The 19,092-nt window shown below is 35.4% G+C and overlaps 2 protein-coding genes across 6 annotated transcripts in view; one reads left to right on the top strand and one right to left on the bottom strand.

Moving 5' to 3' along the window:
• The window catches only part of LOC120515808 (tubulin beta chain-like), a 54,498-nt gene extending 43,293 nt beyond the window's left edge, over positions 1 to 11,205 (bottom strand). The window contains exon 1 of the mRNA XM_039737127.1: positions 10,952 to 11,205. The gene's annotated coding sequence lies outside the window, so the exon portion shown is untranslated. The remainder of the gene's footprint in view (positions 1 to 10,951) is intronic.
• Positions 11,206 to 11,290: 85 nt separating this feature from the next.
• setd2 (SET domain containing 2, histone lysine methyltransferase) overlaps positions 11,291 to 19,092 on the top strand; it is a 124,451-nt gene continuing 116,649 nt past the window's right edge. For all 5 annotated transcript variants that reach the window (XM_039737113.1, XM_039737115.1, XM_039737114.1 and 2 more), the window contains exon 1: positions 11,291 to 11,656. Coding sequence is in view for 4 of the 5 variants with exons in the window: in XM_039737115.1 (XP_039593049.1) it covers positions 11,622 to 11,656 (35 nt within the window). In the remaining variant the exon portion in view is untranslated. The remainder of the gene's footprint in view (positions 11,657 to 19,092) is intronic.

The raw sequence follows: 19,092 nt of genomic DNA, 5'->3' as shown, positions 1-19,092 counted from the left end.
ATGCAGACACTATTTAGGATGGCTCTATCTTTGTCCAACTTTTTGAATTGCGAACCTTTGTGCAGTAGCTACAGCAAAATCACTTTGAGGAATTTATTTTTTTCGCATGTTTGTTGAATTAGATATTTGACATACTTTTTCATTTAACAATCTGGTTATTTTTTGAGACTTACTGGCTTTTAATCCCCCTCTTTTTCATGGCTTAGTATTTTCTTTTCAACTTCTGGCCTTTGAATCTTGTGAGCAGTTTTTGGCTTGCCTTTTTTTAATTTTAGTAGGATATTATTATTCCATATACATACTGTACATTTATTCTTCTGGCTTTAAACAATAAACTAATAAATAGATCAGTATGCATTTTCTTGTTTGTTGTAAATGTAATAGTCTCTTGCATAGATATACACACTTTCTCTTTAAACCTTCAAACCACTTCTGAATTTCCACAAGATTAATAACATTAATAGTAATTCTTTGAATTTGTATAGTGTTTTTCTCACTACTCAAAGCGCTCAGCAATTGCAGGTTAAGGGCCTTGCTCAAGGGCCCAACAGAGCAGGGTCCCTTTTAGCATTTACGGGATTCGAACCGGCAACCTTCCGATTGCCAGTGCAGATCCCTAGCCTCAGAGCCACCACTCCACAAGATTACTTGTGAATTATAAAAGCATGCAGAGACACTACCTATTATGACTGTATCCTCTACACTAATCATTTTTTTAGTTAATACTTTGTGAAAAATGAACTTTGCTGTAAATAGCAAATAAGATTAAGGAAGTCCCTACAAGAGTAAGTTTTGCCAGAATATTTCTCCAGACATGACAGTTTGGGCTTTGTGGAAGTAATGATTGGAATTTAACTAACTCTTCATCGGCACTACTACATTTTCATGTACAAACACAAACATTAATCTCTGTTTTCACTTTTTGTCCACACCACCCTGGTATTTTTAACTCCCAAAAATGGCTCAGTATTTCAGTGTGGATGGGTGAAAAAATAGGATCCTGCTCATTACAGTGTCTTATTTCCCTGACTGGTCACTCTTCACAGAAGAAAACCTTATTCAAACGTAGCAGACATAGTAGAGTCACCTGCTATGGCGCTTGTTGTGTTGCTTACCTGTATGCATCTAAATTGCATTTTGTATAGTTTGAATGCCATCTACATGCACAAAAGGAAAAAAATTTACTAAACATTACAATTTTGTGATAAATCCCATAGCAGGTGGTATTACTGTTCCTTCAAGAATTTTTTTTTTCACCAAGATAAATGTCTAATGTCATATGCATTCTCGGTTATTTTATTGTGTACAGATATACTTTTGTAAACAATACAAAAACACAGGTGTGGACAGAGATTATTTTCATTTATGAACACCATGTTTGTATTTACCCAAGCGTCTGTAAAATTACAAACTATAAGGCAGGCTTTAACCTTTATATTGTCTTGAAGACAAGAAGTGACTAATTGCTTTAAATTGGGATTATCTTCTCATACCTTCTAATACATAATTTTTACTATTTTTAAGAATAATTTGTCATATATTTACAAATAGTAGTAGTACTACCGTGAACATAATTTCTGTAATGCAATTATTTTACCTCTGCATTCCTGTTTTTCTTCTTTACACAGACTGTGCATCAGCTGTAATTTAATTGCCCAATTTTATTGATAACTGGGTAGCAGAGGTTGTGACTTTAAAGTTATTTGTTGAACTGTAACCATATGTGAAACTGACAGAGTTTAAACTTTAAATTAAGGGGGTTGTGTGACATTAGGTTATAAGGAGAAAGGCAGTTTCATAGACCAAATGGACATTGAAAAGCATACAGACATTTTTAGTTTTTCAAAATTGCACACAATTTCAAGACAAATATCCCAAAATGAACAGTCATGCACAAGCCATCTTTTTATGTACAACAGATTTAAAAAGAGCTCATCTGGGCATTAGTAACTATCTAGTAACTATGGCCAGGACACACCTATACAAATTACCACTAAAGGTTTTTTTTTTTTTTTTTGATGGACAACAAAAAAAATTAACAAAGAACTTTAGCCAACATAAATTTTACAAGTATATTATATTTCCAGTAAAAGGTACCAAACATATGTTATTTTTTTACTATGAGGTCAAAGTGGGTGAGACGCTTGTATGTTTCTAAACACACATTTCACGGCGATATAACGCTCCTGTTCATATTTTGTTGCTAAGTTACCAACCTAAACAAATTCATGCAGCCAAAGGCCAGCAGATGTAGCAAGGAGTAAATGTTGATATGGTTAACAGATTCTAAATGCTAATGAGATAATGTTTCTCATTGTATTATTTTTTTTCTTCAAATAAAAGTAATTTTTGATGAGCTGTAACATTTCTGTAGGGTTTTAAACAACAATGAGTAAATTCTCTATGTTCTAAAAAAAGGGAAAAAAGAACTGTAGCCGATTGTTTGTCTTCATCACATGACATAAACAGTGTGCTATTACATACAAAAATACTTTTTTGGCTACTGCATTTGGGGTTTTGTCACACTCTGTGAGCTTTGTTTTGGTTCTGAAAGCAACTACAGTGCATGTCTGTTGAAGTTCTCTATACAGAAATAAGTTCTGTGTATGGCCCCTTTATTGTGTCTCTTTTCTTTTACACTGCACATTAATACCAGAGTGCAGGAATAATTATGCCTGTATTATCCTTTAATTTGCAATCTTCTTTGCATTAAAATTTTTGTTTTTCTGTTACAATATCAGTGGCAATATCTCAAGATGCACTATTTCCTCCCAATGTTTTTGCAACTTTCACGCGCTTTAGGATTTTTTTTTTAAGATTCAATAATTTTATAGAATCTTTATAATTTTATAAAGATTGTATAAAGATATAAAGAGGTCTGTGATCCTAGATGGGAAAATCAGAGAATATGTCAAAGAATAAGATGAATTTGAAATTCTAAAGATGGGTACACTATAAGTGATGATAGATGATGTGTACTGCAATGGTTAGTCAAGAACAGCGACACTGTATTGCCATTTGGTCTGGTGATAGAGGTGGACAGGACTGAAAGACATTTTACATTGGCAGGTCAGTGTGCAGGGTCATATGGGGGTCTCTATAGGCTAAAGAGATGCCCAAAATGATTAAAAAAGGACATTAAATTAGATTAGATAAACTTTAATAATCCCCATGGGAAACTCATAGTTTAGTTAAATATGTTATAAAAAGATCACTGTACAAGAAAATTAAAAGATAGCTAAATAACTATGACTTCCAGGAATATCAGACACTACAAGAAAATATCAAAGGCTTCAAAAGGTCAAAAGCGAAACTGAAAACACATTTTTGATAAGCAACTTCACGATGCATGTACGTATATATATTTCTGGCATTTCACAAACCTTTCTTTAAGCAACGACTTTACAAGCAACCATAAAGTACTAATAGTTAACCCAACCCCTGAAGATACCTACAAAAAAAAAAAATCATTAAGTTGATTGAAAAGCAGAGATTTGTCAGTGCTTTCAATATAAAGTGACACTTTAATCCTCTTGTAGAAATAAAAAGTTCTGAAAAGTACTAAAAATGTAAATTCATAATTTAATAATATGATACTACAAAGGGAATAAATAATAAGCACAAAATCAAACATATTGTTTATGAAACAAACATAAATGATAATTGACACACAGCATTGAAGAAAGCCATGCTTTTCTAAAAAAAAAAAAAAAAAGCCAATTTCTTTTAGATAACATCGAAGTGTTGCTCTTTACTAAGGCATTCACTACTACAGTAAGAAAATGAAAAAAAAAACAGATAATATGTTACAAGGAGACAGGGGTGTTCCATGCATGGGGTCTGCATGTTCTCCTTGACAGAGTTTCCGCTGGTTGATACGCCAGTTAAAAGACATGCAGATTAGATAAACTGGCATTGTTAAATTGATCCTAAAGTGTGCTTGCATGTGTTTAGGTGTGTGTGCATTTCCATCCTGCAACAGACTGGCACCCTGTCAAAATGTTGTTCCTGCCTTCAGCCTTATTCTTACTGGTATAAGTTCCAGCTTCACCGTGACTCTGCTCATGATAAAGCAGGTTAAGAAACTGGATAGATGGAAATGATACAACAAAGACTATGAGCCTGTACGTCACAACCTATATTTTTCCTTTTCAGACAAACAGCCAGACCTTGGATAGCTTGTACCATTAAATATTAAAAAATCCCCACACTCCTTATATATCCACCAAAAAAACTCTTGGTTTGTTGCCTTTTGACTCACCTTCGTGATAGCCTGGATGAAGGCATTGTAGGTAATTTCAGGTCACTTTGGTACAAGAGCTGTAAAAAGTCCTTAGTGATTGCAAAACCTGTATTTTTAATGCACAAAGTATAAGGAAGCTCCATGAGTCTGGGGGTGTAAATGGATATCAGCTACACTGTACTGGTTTACCGTAATTCTAATAATGTGTAAGTGCTGATTTTTTTGGATTGTAGGTTGAAGACACAAACATAGGATTCAAAAGATGTTATTCTGGATTAGCTTTCTGTACTGCAGCTGTACTATCTCTAAAAAAAATGTATCAACCCCAGTTCCTGTCCTGCCGTTTTTCTTTCTTCCTGCTTCTCTTCATTGCAACATATATACAGTAACATCTCCGTAAAAGTAAAGCTAGCCACAACCTTAGAACACAGTCTTCAAGACTTTTAAAGAAAATAGAAATATCAGTAACTTATGTATTTGTAATTATTAATAGAAATTAACTTAAAAATGTATCTATTAAATGTAATGCAATAGATGCTTTAATGTATTTCATCATGAAAATGATATAATCTCGACATAAAAATTAAATATTCAAAGAGTTGTCATAATTTGAATGTAATATATTCTGTGTGGTGATTGCTGTCTACAACTACACTTACAGTGTAAAAGAAAGCCCGTTTAAGAAGCACATGGTGATTAATGACTAGGTCAGCAAGTATGTAAATTATGAAGGAGATAACATTTGTGAATTAATGATCAATCTTATGATGGAATTTACGATGTTCTTAGCTTAACAATGCTTACAGGAAACCTTCCCCAGAAACGTAGGAGGAATTAATGAAAATTAAATACAAATAGCAAATTAATTACATAAATATTTTACCCAAGTGTTTGTAAAAGAAGATATAAATGGAATGCCTCGGGAAGAAAAATTCTTATCTCTGTGTTTTTACACATTTTAAAACAGAAGAATCATATGTGCTTCAAGTCCCTAATACACTGAAAGCTAATAAAACCCTTAGACCTGATGAAATTTTACTAGTATTTTAGGACAGTGTTATACTACCCTCCCTAATTTACTGAAGCTGATGGCTGCATGTAATGGGCAGATGTCTTCAGCCAAGATTATTTAAACAAATATCAAAGCACCAATACTTTTTTCTGCTTGTCTGGTATGATATTAATTCTTCTTTAGATTTTGATAACTAAGGAAACAAACAGAAGTGTAACTTTACACTAAATCCCACTAACCACATGTTTGCTACCTAGTGTGACAGCTGGGAGTATGGTGGGGTAAGTCACCCTCAATTTTAGATCTTTGGAGCAGCAAATTCCCAGATGGGTGTGTTTTTATACCTGGATAACTCTGCGTAAGTTCTTCAAAGAGGACCTAGCTATATTTAACACCTTACACTGAAAAGGGTATGTGATTGCTTAAAATTATACACATTAACTGTATTAATTCTTTCCACTAATAAGAGGTAAATGGTACACAGATTATAAAGTTCCTTCTTTGTGCTTCATCAGATAAAATGGAATTTTACTTTATTACATCATTTAAAATTATAATAATTATAATGTTTTCATATGTGAATTTGAGTGGAATGAGGCTGTTCAGTTTTAGACCAATGAGCAATAACATTCACGTGAAATAATATACTTTAATCCAGGGGTGGGCAAAGTCATTCCTGGAGGGCCACAGTGGCTGCAGGTTTTTGTTCCAACCCAATTGCTTAATAAGAATCACTTATTGCTCTAGAAACACTTCTGCTTCATTTTAGTTATCTCCCTCATTAAGATTGTGAACCCTTATTGCTTATTTAAGTCTTAAACAGCTGCATTCTCGGTTTTTAATTGCTCCTTATTAGCAATAAGATGCAAATGACAAAAGAAACCAGCAGTTATCCATTTTGCTTGTTCCCCTTTACACCTGTGTGTATTTATCATGCACTATTTGGTTTAATTAAATACTTGGAAGGAAAGAGAAGAGAAAAAAGTGAAGGGTTGAGAATTACCCATCCGTTTTACACTTCAAAGTATTTGGATGATATCCTTAGAATGGAAAACAAAATCTAGGATATAAGAATGACTTGACATAGCAGAGTTAAAGCACTAACAAGCCATGAAATGTAATTATTGGCAAGGATTGTTTTCTAATTAAGCAACTGGGTTGGAACAAAAACCCACAGCCACTGCGGCCCTCCAGGAATGACTTTGCCCGCCCCTGCTTTAAAAACATTTATTTTCATTTCAATATATGCCACTTATTTTCAGGTTTGCCCATTTTAAAAATTGATAGGATACACACTAGACTCATAAACATTGTAGTAAGCATAGAAGAGTCTGTAAAAAAACAAAAATAACATAAAAAAGGGATAACCAGTTTAAAATATAAGTGGAAAATGTTTAACCCTCAGATGGAATTCTAATGCCAACCATTATTTACTCAATCACTTAACAAAGAAACATAATATAGAAGAATTAAAAAATAGATTGTGCTATAGTAGATATAAAAGGCACTATATAATGATAGATCTTTTAAAGGTGGCACAGTCACCTGGCGCAGTAGGTAGTGCTGCTGCCTTTTTTTTTCTCCCCTATTCTGATCCCCACTATCCCCGTTCCAATATGCCACCATTACCATTTTTAGCATTCAGAAGCTTTCATGAAGTGTCAATATCTACTGGACCATCAGTTTATCAAATGTTAAAGAATTATAAAAAAATATGATTGATTTCATAGCATATGATAAGGGAAAACAAATCCTTGTTTTATGCCAAGAAAAACCTTTTTTGAACTATTTAAATATCCTTATTGGTTTAGGCCAGTGTTTCCCAAACTTGGTCCTGGGAACCCCATGTGGCTGCAGGTTTTTGTTCCAACCAGCTTCTGTTTTTAATTGAACTCCTGGGCTAATTAATTGAACCGATATTTCCCAATTTCTGTGTTTAGGGAACAATATAGAAATTAGAAAACTAAGTTTGCTAAAAAAATATTAAAATGTACCAAGCAGTTATATAGGAATAATGTTTTTTTTTTTCTTTTTAAAAGTATTTTCATCTTGATTTTCATTCTACTTTTCAAGGTGTTCTAATTGTTTAATCAATCCATTATGTACTCATTAGTGGGTCTGCTTGTTTTAAGTGGTCATTATTAAGATACAAAGAAGGGGGGAAAAACTGCACAGAGAAAGGGCAAAGTATAATGAAATCAACAAAAGAGAGTTAAGCATTTAAATCTATAGAAAAAAAATAAATATTTATAAATGTCTTATAAATGTAAAATCATGCTGCTGTGCTTTTCTGAATGTCGAATACAAGAAAAAAAAAAACCCTGCTAATTAAATGAGATCAGTGCTATTAGATGCTGTCACTGATTAGGAATCTAGTTGGAACAAAAACCTGCAGCCACAGGGGGTCACCCAGGACCGAGGCTGGGAAGCACTGGTTTAGGATATATTTGACATCTCACAAAGGCTTCCAAATACAAAAAATGGCGATGGCTGTCAACTTTGAAGATGGCTACCAGGGAGCATGGGAGAGGAAAAGTTTTTTTTTTTTTTAATTACTGTTAGCTCTCAGCCATATCAATGAAAGAGCAAAATTTCAGGTTTTTTTTTTTTTAAAATCATGCAGAATACCACCTAGGTGAACCTCTGTGGAATAATAGGTTTACATTTTAGTCTTTTGGATCTGTGAATAAAGAATTTACTTCATAAAAACCACTGTAAGCAAAAGCAGCATCATGAATGAGAAGTATATTTTAATGATAAACAGACTACTGCTCAGATCACACATGTAATCCAACCTGTCTTTTTTAATCTCAGAATTTACTGTTCTACTGTTTATAGCAGGATAGTTACAGGGTAACTACAAAAAAAATGAAATGTATAAATCCTATGAAGAATTGGATTTCATTTCATTTTTGACTTTAGGCTAATGGGGTATACTTTAATTAAATCAGTTTTTTTTATTCCATATTAAGTGTGAATGTAACAATGTCAACACCTTTAAGATCAAACTGAATACGTTAACATAATAATATTATAATGAAATAAAATAAATGGACTCCTCACTTAAAATGTTCTTCAAAGATGCATATAAGATCTAAAATGCTTAGGCTGTTAATATATACAGTAGTTCATGCATTATACTATTTATACATATGCCGAGCTGCTCCTACCTATCACACAATGTGCATGGGGCCTGTGATTCAAAGACCGCACATAGAGTCTGTTAGCGTACAGTGCCACTGTTCTATGAATTGTCAAATTAAAGTTGTTGAATATCATCTGTTGTGATAATTTTCCATTAATGAGCAGACAGTTGGCTTCAAGTCAACACCAGTCAGAAGCACAGAAGGGAAAAAAACACACACACAAAGAAGCTTTTGCTGTATTTGTAGGTGTGTTTCAAAATCAAAATTTGTCTAACTTCTAATAATCTAGCTAAAGTTACATCAATTGCCACAATACTAAATCTAGTGGTTTACTGAAGTACCTATGGAGTAAAAATGGCATTGTGTGTAACAGTTTTGATATTGAGTGTTTAACAGGTATTATTTTACGTTACAGTACCTAGCTTTTTGTGGATTATTTATTATCACCATGTAGACCTCAGAACCTCTAACTGTTGTTATAGGCTGCTAACATTAGTCAACATAAGAGGTGCTCTGTAAGTTGTTGCATTGGGGGCACATTTGAAAATTTCACCACAGGCTCTCTTGCTTACTAGTTAGTTAGTTACTAGCTGAACTGTGGAAAAGCACCGTACAACCAACCCTGACATACAAAAAAGGCAATTAGTTCAAATTAATTTCAAAATCCGGGTAATTTTATTGGTAGCATACACATTCAGTAGTAGTGATTTTTATTTTACCATTGTTATTAGTAGCAATATTATTCTACATATATATTATTATTGTTAGTAGTAGTATTAAAATTGTTGGTTTTGTTGTAGTTAACGTCACGTAAACAAATCAATTGGTAAACAATTTACCATTTAATACGATCCTAGATCAAATCACTGGCTTGCATCGATCCTCCCTGGTACAGTTGCATCTGCTGCGATTTTTTTTTTCAAACTTTAAGCTCCTCATGCCATACACAGAAGCTAACGTGGGTTGACCTAACAGATGACTTTGCCTCCTGAAAATGCAGACGTGAGCTGCGGTGATATACAACAAAGAGACCAAGATAGGTAATTTACAGCGTAAGAAATGCCATGAAAAGTAATATTTAGCGGGCACTCATAACTTAATGCATAATATTTTGCCAGCGCCGGGTAGGTTTTTACATTCAAAACATTAACATAACTCCTGAGATTTAAATTTTAATAAACAACTAGAGTTATTAGTCGTATTATGCAACTCGCTTACAAAACGCGCAAACACAAACCATGAATGGATACAAAACGTTAAACTAACTTTACAATATGATTGGCACGAAGGAAAAACTAAAACACAATAATAATATTAACAACACCAATTTAATTACTGGATGTTATGTTATAATAAAACAAACATTAACTTTTAAAATTCAACTATTAACACTAAGCCACGCCTTCACAAATTCACGCAGGCGTAATGCAGAAGTGACGTGTTTTCATTTACTAGAGGTCTGTCACCATGTCACTGCCCGATCCGTGTTGCCTGCTCGATCACAGCCTGCCTGCGGCTCCAAGGTGATCCTGGGAGGTTTTTTTTTTTTTTTTAAACTAACTTTATTTAAAAATGAGGCTACAACAAACGTAATAACACGCAACATGAATACAATTGTTTGATCACCTATGCGGTACCATAAAGCAGATATGTGTAACTATAAAGATCAATTAATTTTATGATTTTTAATAATTTAAAGATAAATCAAATGAATTTAATAAGGATGTGCTTGGAGCTGGGTCGGATACAGTGACCTAAGCTTGTTGCAGCCATCATTACAATGAAAACTGACCGACAGTAGGTGATTTAACTTTGGGATGGACTTGCGTCAGATCCACAACTTTCCGGTATTTACCAATGCGATAAGTTTCATCAGATTTACAGCAATTGTACAAATTATCAAACAAAAGTTTTGGTAGGAGCACAGAGATTAAAATTAAACCTCAATTAACCTTTGTGCTAGTAACATAAACTGTATACTGTGCACACTAGAAACTAAGAAATCTTAAGTGCTGTTTGTTTTCTGCTCTTTTAAACGAAAGAAGACAAAACATTCAAACAATTCTAACCTTTCCTCCATTTTTTCAAAAGCTGACGGCTTAAACACGAAAATGAATACTAACTTATTGCAATAACTGGCACAGTCTCAAGAGGCAGTGTCGATTCCCGGTCAAGCCATGGATGTCTTAAGTGCTACCCCTGTTCACATGGATTTTCACTGTCCAGCTGCAGATTTGTCATCCTGTACTGTAGTAGCATTTAACAATATGCTGTATGTATACTTGCTATTGTAATGAAAAATACATCCAGAATATGAGCTGTTTCGATATTCCATAAAGTGTCAATGACAGCCCCAAGTTATGAGGCGGCGTCCCGTCCAAGGATTTGTTTCTGCCTTGCTCGTGATGCTACCGGGACAAATCCCCTCCATCATCAGTTGAAAGGGGCTTAGGAAATGGAAGGATGCATGGACATGAGAAACAACATAGAATGGAGTTTGCACACATTACCAATGCAAATGCATTTACAAGGAAAAATTATTATACTTACATCTTAAATATCTGGACAGGTTTTATTAACAAATTAGCAGGCATTTCTTTCCAGCCAGGCTCAAGCGCATAACTGAAGAAGTAAACAGATCACGTTTCGACTGTTTCCTCATGCTGTAAACGAAAGCAAAGCACAGAGAGCTGGATGTTTTGTGGCCTTTTTCGCTGCTGGACTGTCCTGTTATTGCCCGATCATCCCCCACCCCTTTCACCCCCTCTTCCCGTTCACAGTGCGATTCAGACTAAGTGGTCTTCTGTAGAGCCACGGACTGAGCGTCGCGTCGCGTCGCGTCACGGCATGAGGCTGCGGATCCTAGAGGAGGAGGAGGAGGTGGAGCCGCCGCCGCCGAGAAACAAGAGCAAATTTCAACTTAAAAATAAATAAATAAATAAACGAGAGAGAAAGGGTCACCGGCTCGAATTGTGCAAGTGGAACCCGTCGCTGTCGTTAGCGCCGCTTTTTTGTGTTGTTGTTTTGTTTCATGTGCACGCTGCCTGTTCGGATCGCTCCATTTGTCCGGACTGTCCTTCTGCTTTGGATCAACGCGATCGAATCGACGACAGCGCCAGAGTGGATTTGTTTTTCTTTTTATTTATTTCTCTACAATAACCTGGATGTTTCTGAGCCGTGAAGACGGGGTCGTTTGCTGTTGTCGTTGCTGGCGGTGAAGATGGGGGACTTCTATGACCCGGAACACCCAACAGAGTGAGTATATGATCCCATCTAATGCGCGCGGATTGTTTGCTTGTGTTTCATGTTGTATTTTTGTCATTCAGTTCATAACAAATTAGGTCAGCCACGCTACCGCAACAAAAGCAACATAAACAAAATAGTTGTTGGGTCTTACACCTTTCCCCTTCTCTTCGTCGCGACCAAGGGTCTTTTATTTATCTTTCCCCTTGCCTTGATTGTATCGTGTAGACATTCGGTGCCGCACGTTGAAGGGTAACGCAAAGTCGCAATGCAAAACACAACAGGCGATCGGATACTTTTTACACCCCGTCGTGAATGGAATGAAGGAAAGTAAAACACGGGGATGTGACGGGTGAGTATTGAAGAGTTGAGGCCGGATCGCGTGTAACTAACCTGTTTTCGCCATGCACTGACGAGCGAGCAAGCAAGTATTGGTCAAAATAAGCTCAGGAGTTTATCTCACCTCTGTCTGAGATGTCTTCTAACATCCAGTTTGACATTTTATCGGGTAATGTGTGGGAGTGCACAGGGGAATGCGTATAAACATACTATCACAGAGAGTTGATCATGTTCTTAACGTAGGCCTAAATCCTCGGACTAGAGTATTACACCCCCCTCCACCGATGCGTAACGTCACTTCTTGGCTCGGCTGATGCGTTGTGAATGTTACATATGTCATTCTCTTCAGTCTGAAACACGCACACAAAAGGCAGATGTAACGTATCTCTTGCATTTGACTTAAAAATAAACATAGTTACTCGTACTGCAAAATTGTGTAGTTTGTAAAAGTTCTGTTTTTGCATCGGTAGGAAGGTTCATCATTGGTTATGTATTATTATTTCATTTAACATGCAAGAATTCAAAATGGCTGTTTGAATATCAAAATGTTTTATTTCAAAACAAATGAGGTAATACTCTTGCTTTACTCCATGTATTCACCTGTTTTCAATTTGGCGTCGAGCAGAGTGGTGGCCATAGGTAGGGATGGTATATACAGTGTGTATATATATATATATGTATGTATGTTTTTTTCTGTGTGTATATATATATATATTGTCCAGTCAGATACTGCTTGGACGAGCAGTACGTGTATCGTTATGTTTTTTACCGTACAGTTGGACGTCGTATATGCTTAGATGTGTCTTAAGCCCTTTCATGTCAATAATAATTGCTGCATTTCATTCTCTAACCCCGAACATTAAGAACAAGTGGAAAGAGGAACACCCGAAGTAATCTGAGTATAATGGCATAATAAACAAATCATTCAGTGTTCAAGTAATTAGTTATTTTAAAAAATTGTTATAAAATGTTTGTCATCCATCAGTTTCTGAATAAAGTTTTCAGTTGTTGAGTTTGGGAGAAGTAAACCCTAAACAACAAACTGCTTGCAAAATGGGAAGCATTACTTTAACAAAACTGCCACTAAATATTACTGAATACCATTGTAGCTTCCAGTTCAGTGCCACTGGAGACTTTCACAAGTAAAGACCTCCTGTCATATTAACATAATTACTAATGGTGTAAGGGTTCATGTACAGACACAACTCCTACCCTAATCTGGGCAACAGTAACTGATGTATTGATGGCATCGATTACACATACTGGTCAAGCATTTTCTTGATACTTATGGAAAGTTTCTCTACTTTATCTGTGAAGAAGAGTCTTATGTATAGCATGTTTTGGTAATATTATAGTATGACATTCCACCCGTTCATAGGCTGACTGTTCTGTAATTCATAATTTGGAAAATGGAGCATTTGGCCATTTAAAAATTCAGTGAACTCTAATCCAAAATTGCTCTGGCCCTGTAGACTGGAGGGAAAAAAACTCTAATTATCATTATAGTTGTAAACATTAAAAGAAACGCAATTCAAATAAATTAACACGTTTATATTTTCACTCACCCCTCAGTTTCTTTATATGTATAATTTGTGACATAAATTCTGATCTGTTAATGGATACTTTTAATAATGCTGTACAGTATGCAGCAAACCAGTAATCATTCAAAATACTGCAATGTGTAATCATGAAAATACATATTAAAAAAAAGGTTTGCATGCTATGATGTTTTTGAATCACTTTTGTTTTGATACTCCTGTAAACTGTGAAGTCCGAAGGTACAGCAAGGCTGCAGCAAGCAATAAAGAAAGAGTGTATTATCAGACCTGTCACAGATGTAAATTTTTTGGGATAACAGGTGCTTGAAGACCTTAAAAATGCAGAAAAGTTGTAAATGCTAATTTTAGCTCCAAGGGGAAAGTAATACTTGGCAATGAAGTGTATATCTAATTTAAAATATTAAGTGTAAAAGTGTTTACATTCTTAGTCATATAAAAAGTATTGACATACAGTATATATTATAGTTAGAGTATATGAATTGAATGGAAAATTTCCAATCTCAGTGTCATACAACTCAGGGTGGTAATGTGTGACATTGTATGTATTATTTATTTTTATTTTTAAAACTTTTCATCCAGCTTACACAAAGTACTCGTTCATATTTGTAGTTGAGAAATTTCTGTTGCCGTTAATAAGACTAAGAAATGTTTGCCCCAGTGAGAAAAGAAAAATCTTTTTCATTGTGGCCTTTTTTAAAAAAGCCTTGTTTGGCGTTCGCTCCACTCTTGATGATTAAAATGGTATGGCACATAGCTTTCAATTTTCACCATACTGGTAGAATGGTGCCTAAATAGGAAAAAGAAACCTATAAGCAAAACAAAAAGTAAAATGGTTTAGTAAAATTAGCAATGGGATTATGAGCCTCTCGAGATGTTTGGTTTTCCAGGATGGTACTGAGACAAAAAATGCATTCAGTATATTTTTTCAATTGAAATATCAGTAACACAACTTTATAAATAATTTTGCATTCATTAAATACTTTATTTTGAAAATGACAAGTGCATGATTTGATACGATTTTCATGAGACTCATTAATTCTTTAAGCACTGTATACATTATATGATGAATGCATCTAGCAGTCATTTTTTAGGCGCATTCACTTAGTAAGAGAGGTAGATTTTTTTTTTTTTTTGCATATTGTATGTGTGTCAGTCTGCATAAGAGAGCTCTGGTTTAGTGGACTGATTATATTGAAATTTTTTACGCTTAACTCGTCAAAAGAAATTTGTCATGAAAATTACATTTTCTTTAACATACCTCAAATAGACTTGAGTTGTGTGGTATGAAAAACATCCATTTTAAAAAGCATTGGAAAATTTCCTTAACCATATATTGTAAGGTGTTCTGCAGCTTCAATACCTGAATAATTTACTATTTCGGATTTACATAGAGGTAGGTTTTTCAACTTGTGGTTTTTGTATATTTTTGTCCTTTTTTTAATCATCCAATATATAATCATTATGGCAAAACAGACCACTTATACAAGTTATTGAAATATCAGCAAAATGGAGCTTGAGGGCTAGCCACCATATTAATGAGTTGCAGCAAACTGTGCACAATGAGCTCAATTTCCAGCTGCTTTAAATTGAACAATGGAAAGTTAATGATCTCAGTAACTTTAAAAGTAAAAATGCAAGTAAAGGACACAGTCACTTATCAAGAAATTTAAAAGTAGGAGAAAGGAGCTCCTTAAGCATGACTCTGCAAGTTAATTATGTATAGTTTGAATAAACATGCTTAGTATTTATGTTATATCAAAAACAACCTTGTGGATGCATTAGCTGGAGTTGCCCGTGAAATGGCAGATATCATCATAATTTACTGGCAAAAGGCCACAATGGCTAGCTATCCATAATAGTCAACTGTCAACAATTTTAGCTTGAGTCTTAAATGTAGATTCTAATTTTCCATTGGGAACTTCATTTATCCAGAGTGTGTAGTCATACTAGCAATTTGTCCTGTGCCTGAGCATGTTTATTCGCATGTAACCCCCAAAGTCAAGATCTTTTGGCTAGTGTGATTGCTCAGTGTTGAACCAACCATACCATTCCCTGGCCCGCTTGAAAGAGGTGTACCCAGGCACGGTTCAGTAAAAATCGGGAATAGTGTGATTGGTAAATGTGCATGGACATGGAAAATAGACATGACATTAATGATGCAACAAGTCAGTGCAGTTCTCATTTTATTCAATGCCATTTGAGTTATAAACAGTTTTTTTATTCTCACCTTACAGTGGACGTGATTTGTAGTTTGCAAGAAAAGTTGCAAATTCCTCCTTTATCATCATTTGCCTCCGTAAAAATCTTCTCATATGTGCAGCACAATTAACAGCAAAATTCTGCGCTGCATACTTTATAAGAGGGTACAGCATTATTCTACCCTACACGACGCCAAAAAAAAATAAATATGGAAAATCATTTTGACGTGCATGCTGTCACTTTGTGTTTGAATTTTGTTTTGGCTTTACACAAAGTTACATGGTCATGACGAAAGTGTGCTCGGGACCAGAACGTGCAGTGTGAGTGCAGGAGAGCGGGGGAGTAACAATCGTGCTTGGGCACTGTACGGAACAAACATGCCTAGTGTGAGTACACCCAAAGACCCTTCCAAAACCAACAACAAACAATAGTACATTAATCAGTGCAATTTTTACATCAATTGATTTAGCCACTGCAAGCCTGTTTGGGATGTGTTATTTGGTAATATTGTAAAATGCTATTAAAACATGTATTTTATTGACTTCTGCTAATACGTATAATTACATTCCTGTTTACCTGCTTACATAAAACCAGGATAAGTTTAAGTTACCCAGTTAAGGCAAAAACTATGTTTCTTAAAAAACTGTTTACCTGTGTGAGTCTGCTTATGGAATTCTCAGTTAGCAAAACACTCCAGTGTCATAAAAATGTGCTTAAAAAAGATTAAAGATAATCAACAGCCGCCATGAATCTGAAAGCAAGCATGTAATCTATGTCCTCTGAGATTGTCCTAATAGTTTAGCACAGCTCGTTCAGCTTATTAACACAAAACAAGTTTTGTGATTTCTGATGTATTGAGACAAATTATTTCAAACAGGAGATGGAATAATGCAGTTGCATGAGCATTTGCCTCAGGAAATTTGTCTTTGTGGACACTTCCACCATTTTCTACCTGTGGCTGCTGGTTGCGTGTGTAAAGCAAAGACATGTGTAGGCTATGAAATCTTTAACGGCAACCCGGTTAAGGGTTTACATGGTCACATAACTTTTTTACTTGTGGGAAAATCTACATGTGTTAAACCAGAATTGTTCTATCAGAAACTGGGATATCTAACCAGAAAGAAACAGGTTTATGTAAATAACCGGGTTATTAAATTGCATGTAAATGCACTCACTTGTTTAAAAATATGAGTCAATGTTAAGAAAAATATTTACTAAATATAAATAGGATAGGTTTCAAAATGGTTAATTCAAACTTAAGCTGAAGAAATGACTGATGAACTACCAAAACTCCGGCATTATTTATCCTATTAGACTGCCACAAAAATTGACGAAAAAAATTAAAGCAGATGTTATGCAAGGCATGCTTTTACTGAAAGCCTTTCGAACAATTGGAAGTTTCATTTTGGAACTGTTTGTCTGTTCAGGTTTGTGATTTCTCTGGCTTAGTATGTTAAAGTTAAATAACTTATTAGATCAGCCATTGTGTTTTCCTTTAACTTCATAGGGAAAATTGTTGAGCAAAAGCATAACTTCCCTTAAAATGGCTTGGTTACAGTGCACTTATTGCGAAACACGCTAGACTCCTAGTGTAAAAAAGATAACAATGTTTACGAGGTGTGACAATTTAATTCCCAGAATGCTCCTTTAAAAAATATACAGTGGGATGCAACAGTTTGGGCAACCTAGTCATTATTTTCCTATATAAATCATTGGTTGTTACGATAAAAAATGTCAGTTAAATATATCATATAGGAGACACACACACAGTGATATTTGAGAAGTGAAATGAAGTTTATTGGATTTACAGAAAGTGTGCAATAATTGTTCAAACAAAATCAGGCAGGTGCATAAGTCTGGGCACCGTTGTCATTTTATTGATTCCAAAACTTTTAAAACTAATTACTGGAACTCAAATTGGCTTGGTAGGCTCAGTGACCCCTGATCTACATACACAGATGAATCCTATAATGAGAAAGAGTATTTAAGGGGGTTAATTGTAAGTTTCCCTCCTCCTTTAATTTTCTCTGAAGAGTAGCAACATGGGGGTCACAAAACAACTCTCAAATGACCTGAAGATAAAGATTGTTCACCATCATGGTTTAGGGAAGGATACAGAAAGCTGTCCCAGAGATTTAAGCTGTCTGTTTCCACAGTTAGGAACATATTGAGGAAAAGGAAGACCACAGGCTCAGTTCAAGTTAAGGCTCGAAGTGGCAGACCAAGAAATATTTCTGATAGACAGAAGCGACGAATGGTGAGAACAGTCAGAGTCAACCCACAGACCAGCACCAAAGACCTACAACATCATCTTGCAGCAGATGGAGTCACTGTGCATCGTTCAAGCATTCGGCGCACTTTACACAAGGAGATGCTGTATGCGAGAGTGATGCAGAGAAAGCCTTTTCTCCGCCCACAGCACAAACAGAGATGCTTGAGGTATGCTCAAGCACATTTGGACAAGCCAGCTTCATTTTGGAATAAGGTGCTGTGGACTGATGAAACTAAAATTGAGTTATTTGGGCATAACAAGGGGCGTTATGCATGGAGGAAAAAGAACACAGCATTCCAAGAAAAACACCTGCTACCTACAGTAAAATATGGTGGTGGTTCCATCATGCTGTGGGGCTGTGTGGCCAGTGCAGGGACTGGGAATCTTGTCAAAGTTGAGGGATGCATGGATTCCACTCAGTATCAGCAGATTCTGGAGACCAATGTCCAGGAATCAGTGACAAAGCTGAAGCTGTGCCGGGGCTGGATCTTTCAACAAGACAACGACCCGAAACACTGCTCAAAATTCACTAAGGCATTCATGCAGAGGAACAAGTACAACGTTCTAGAATGGCCATCTCAGTCCCCAGACCTGAATATAATTGAAAATCTGTGGTGTGAGTTAAAGAGAGCTGTCCATGCTCGGAAGCCATCAAACCTGAATGAACTAGAGATGTTTTGTAAAGAGGAATGGTCCAAAATACCTTCAACCACAATCCAGACTCTCATTGGAATCTACAGGAAGTGTTTAGATGCTGTAATTTCTGCAAAAGGCGGATCTACTAAATATTGATTTCATTTCTTTTTTTGTGGTGCCCAAATTTATGCACCTGCCTGATTTTGTTTGAACAATTATTGCACACTTTCTGTAAATCCAATAAACTTCATTTTACTTCTCAAATATCACTGTGTGTGTCTCCTATATGATATATTTAACTGACATTTTTTATCAAAACAACCAACGATTTATACAGGAAAATAATGACTATTAACAAGGTTGCCCAAACTTTTGCATCCCACTGTACATGTGGAACTGTACATTACTGTTGCCTTCAAAGTACTCCCTTGTGCATCTAATGA

Source organism: Polypterus senegalus, chromosome 15 (assembly GCF_016835505.1).
Source record: "Polypterus senegalus isolate Bchr_013 chromosome 15, ASM1683550v1, whole genome shotgun sequence".
In the NCBI taxonomy this organism is placed as follows: Eukaryota; Metazoa; Chordata; class Cladistia; order Polypteriformes; family Polypteridae; genus Polypterus; species Polypterus senegalus.
Note: the sequence above shows the minus strand (reverse complement) of the source record. Positions and strands in the feature narration are given on the sequence as shown.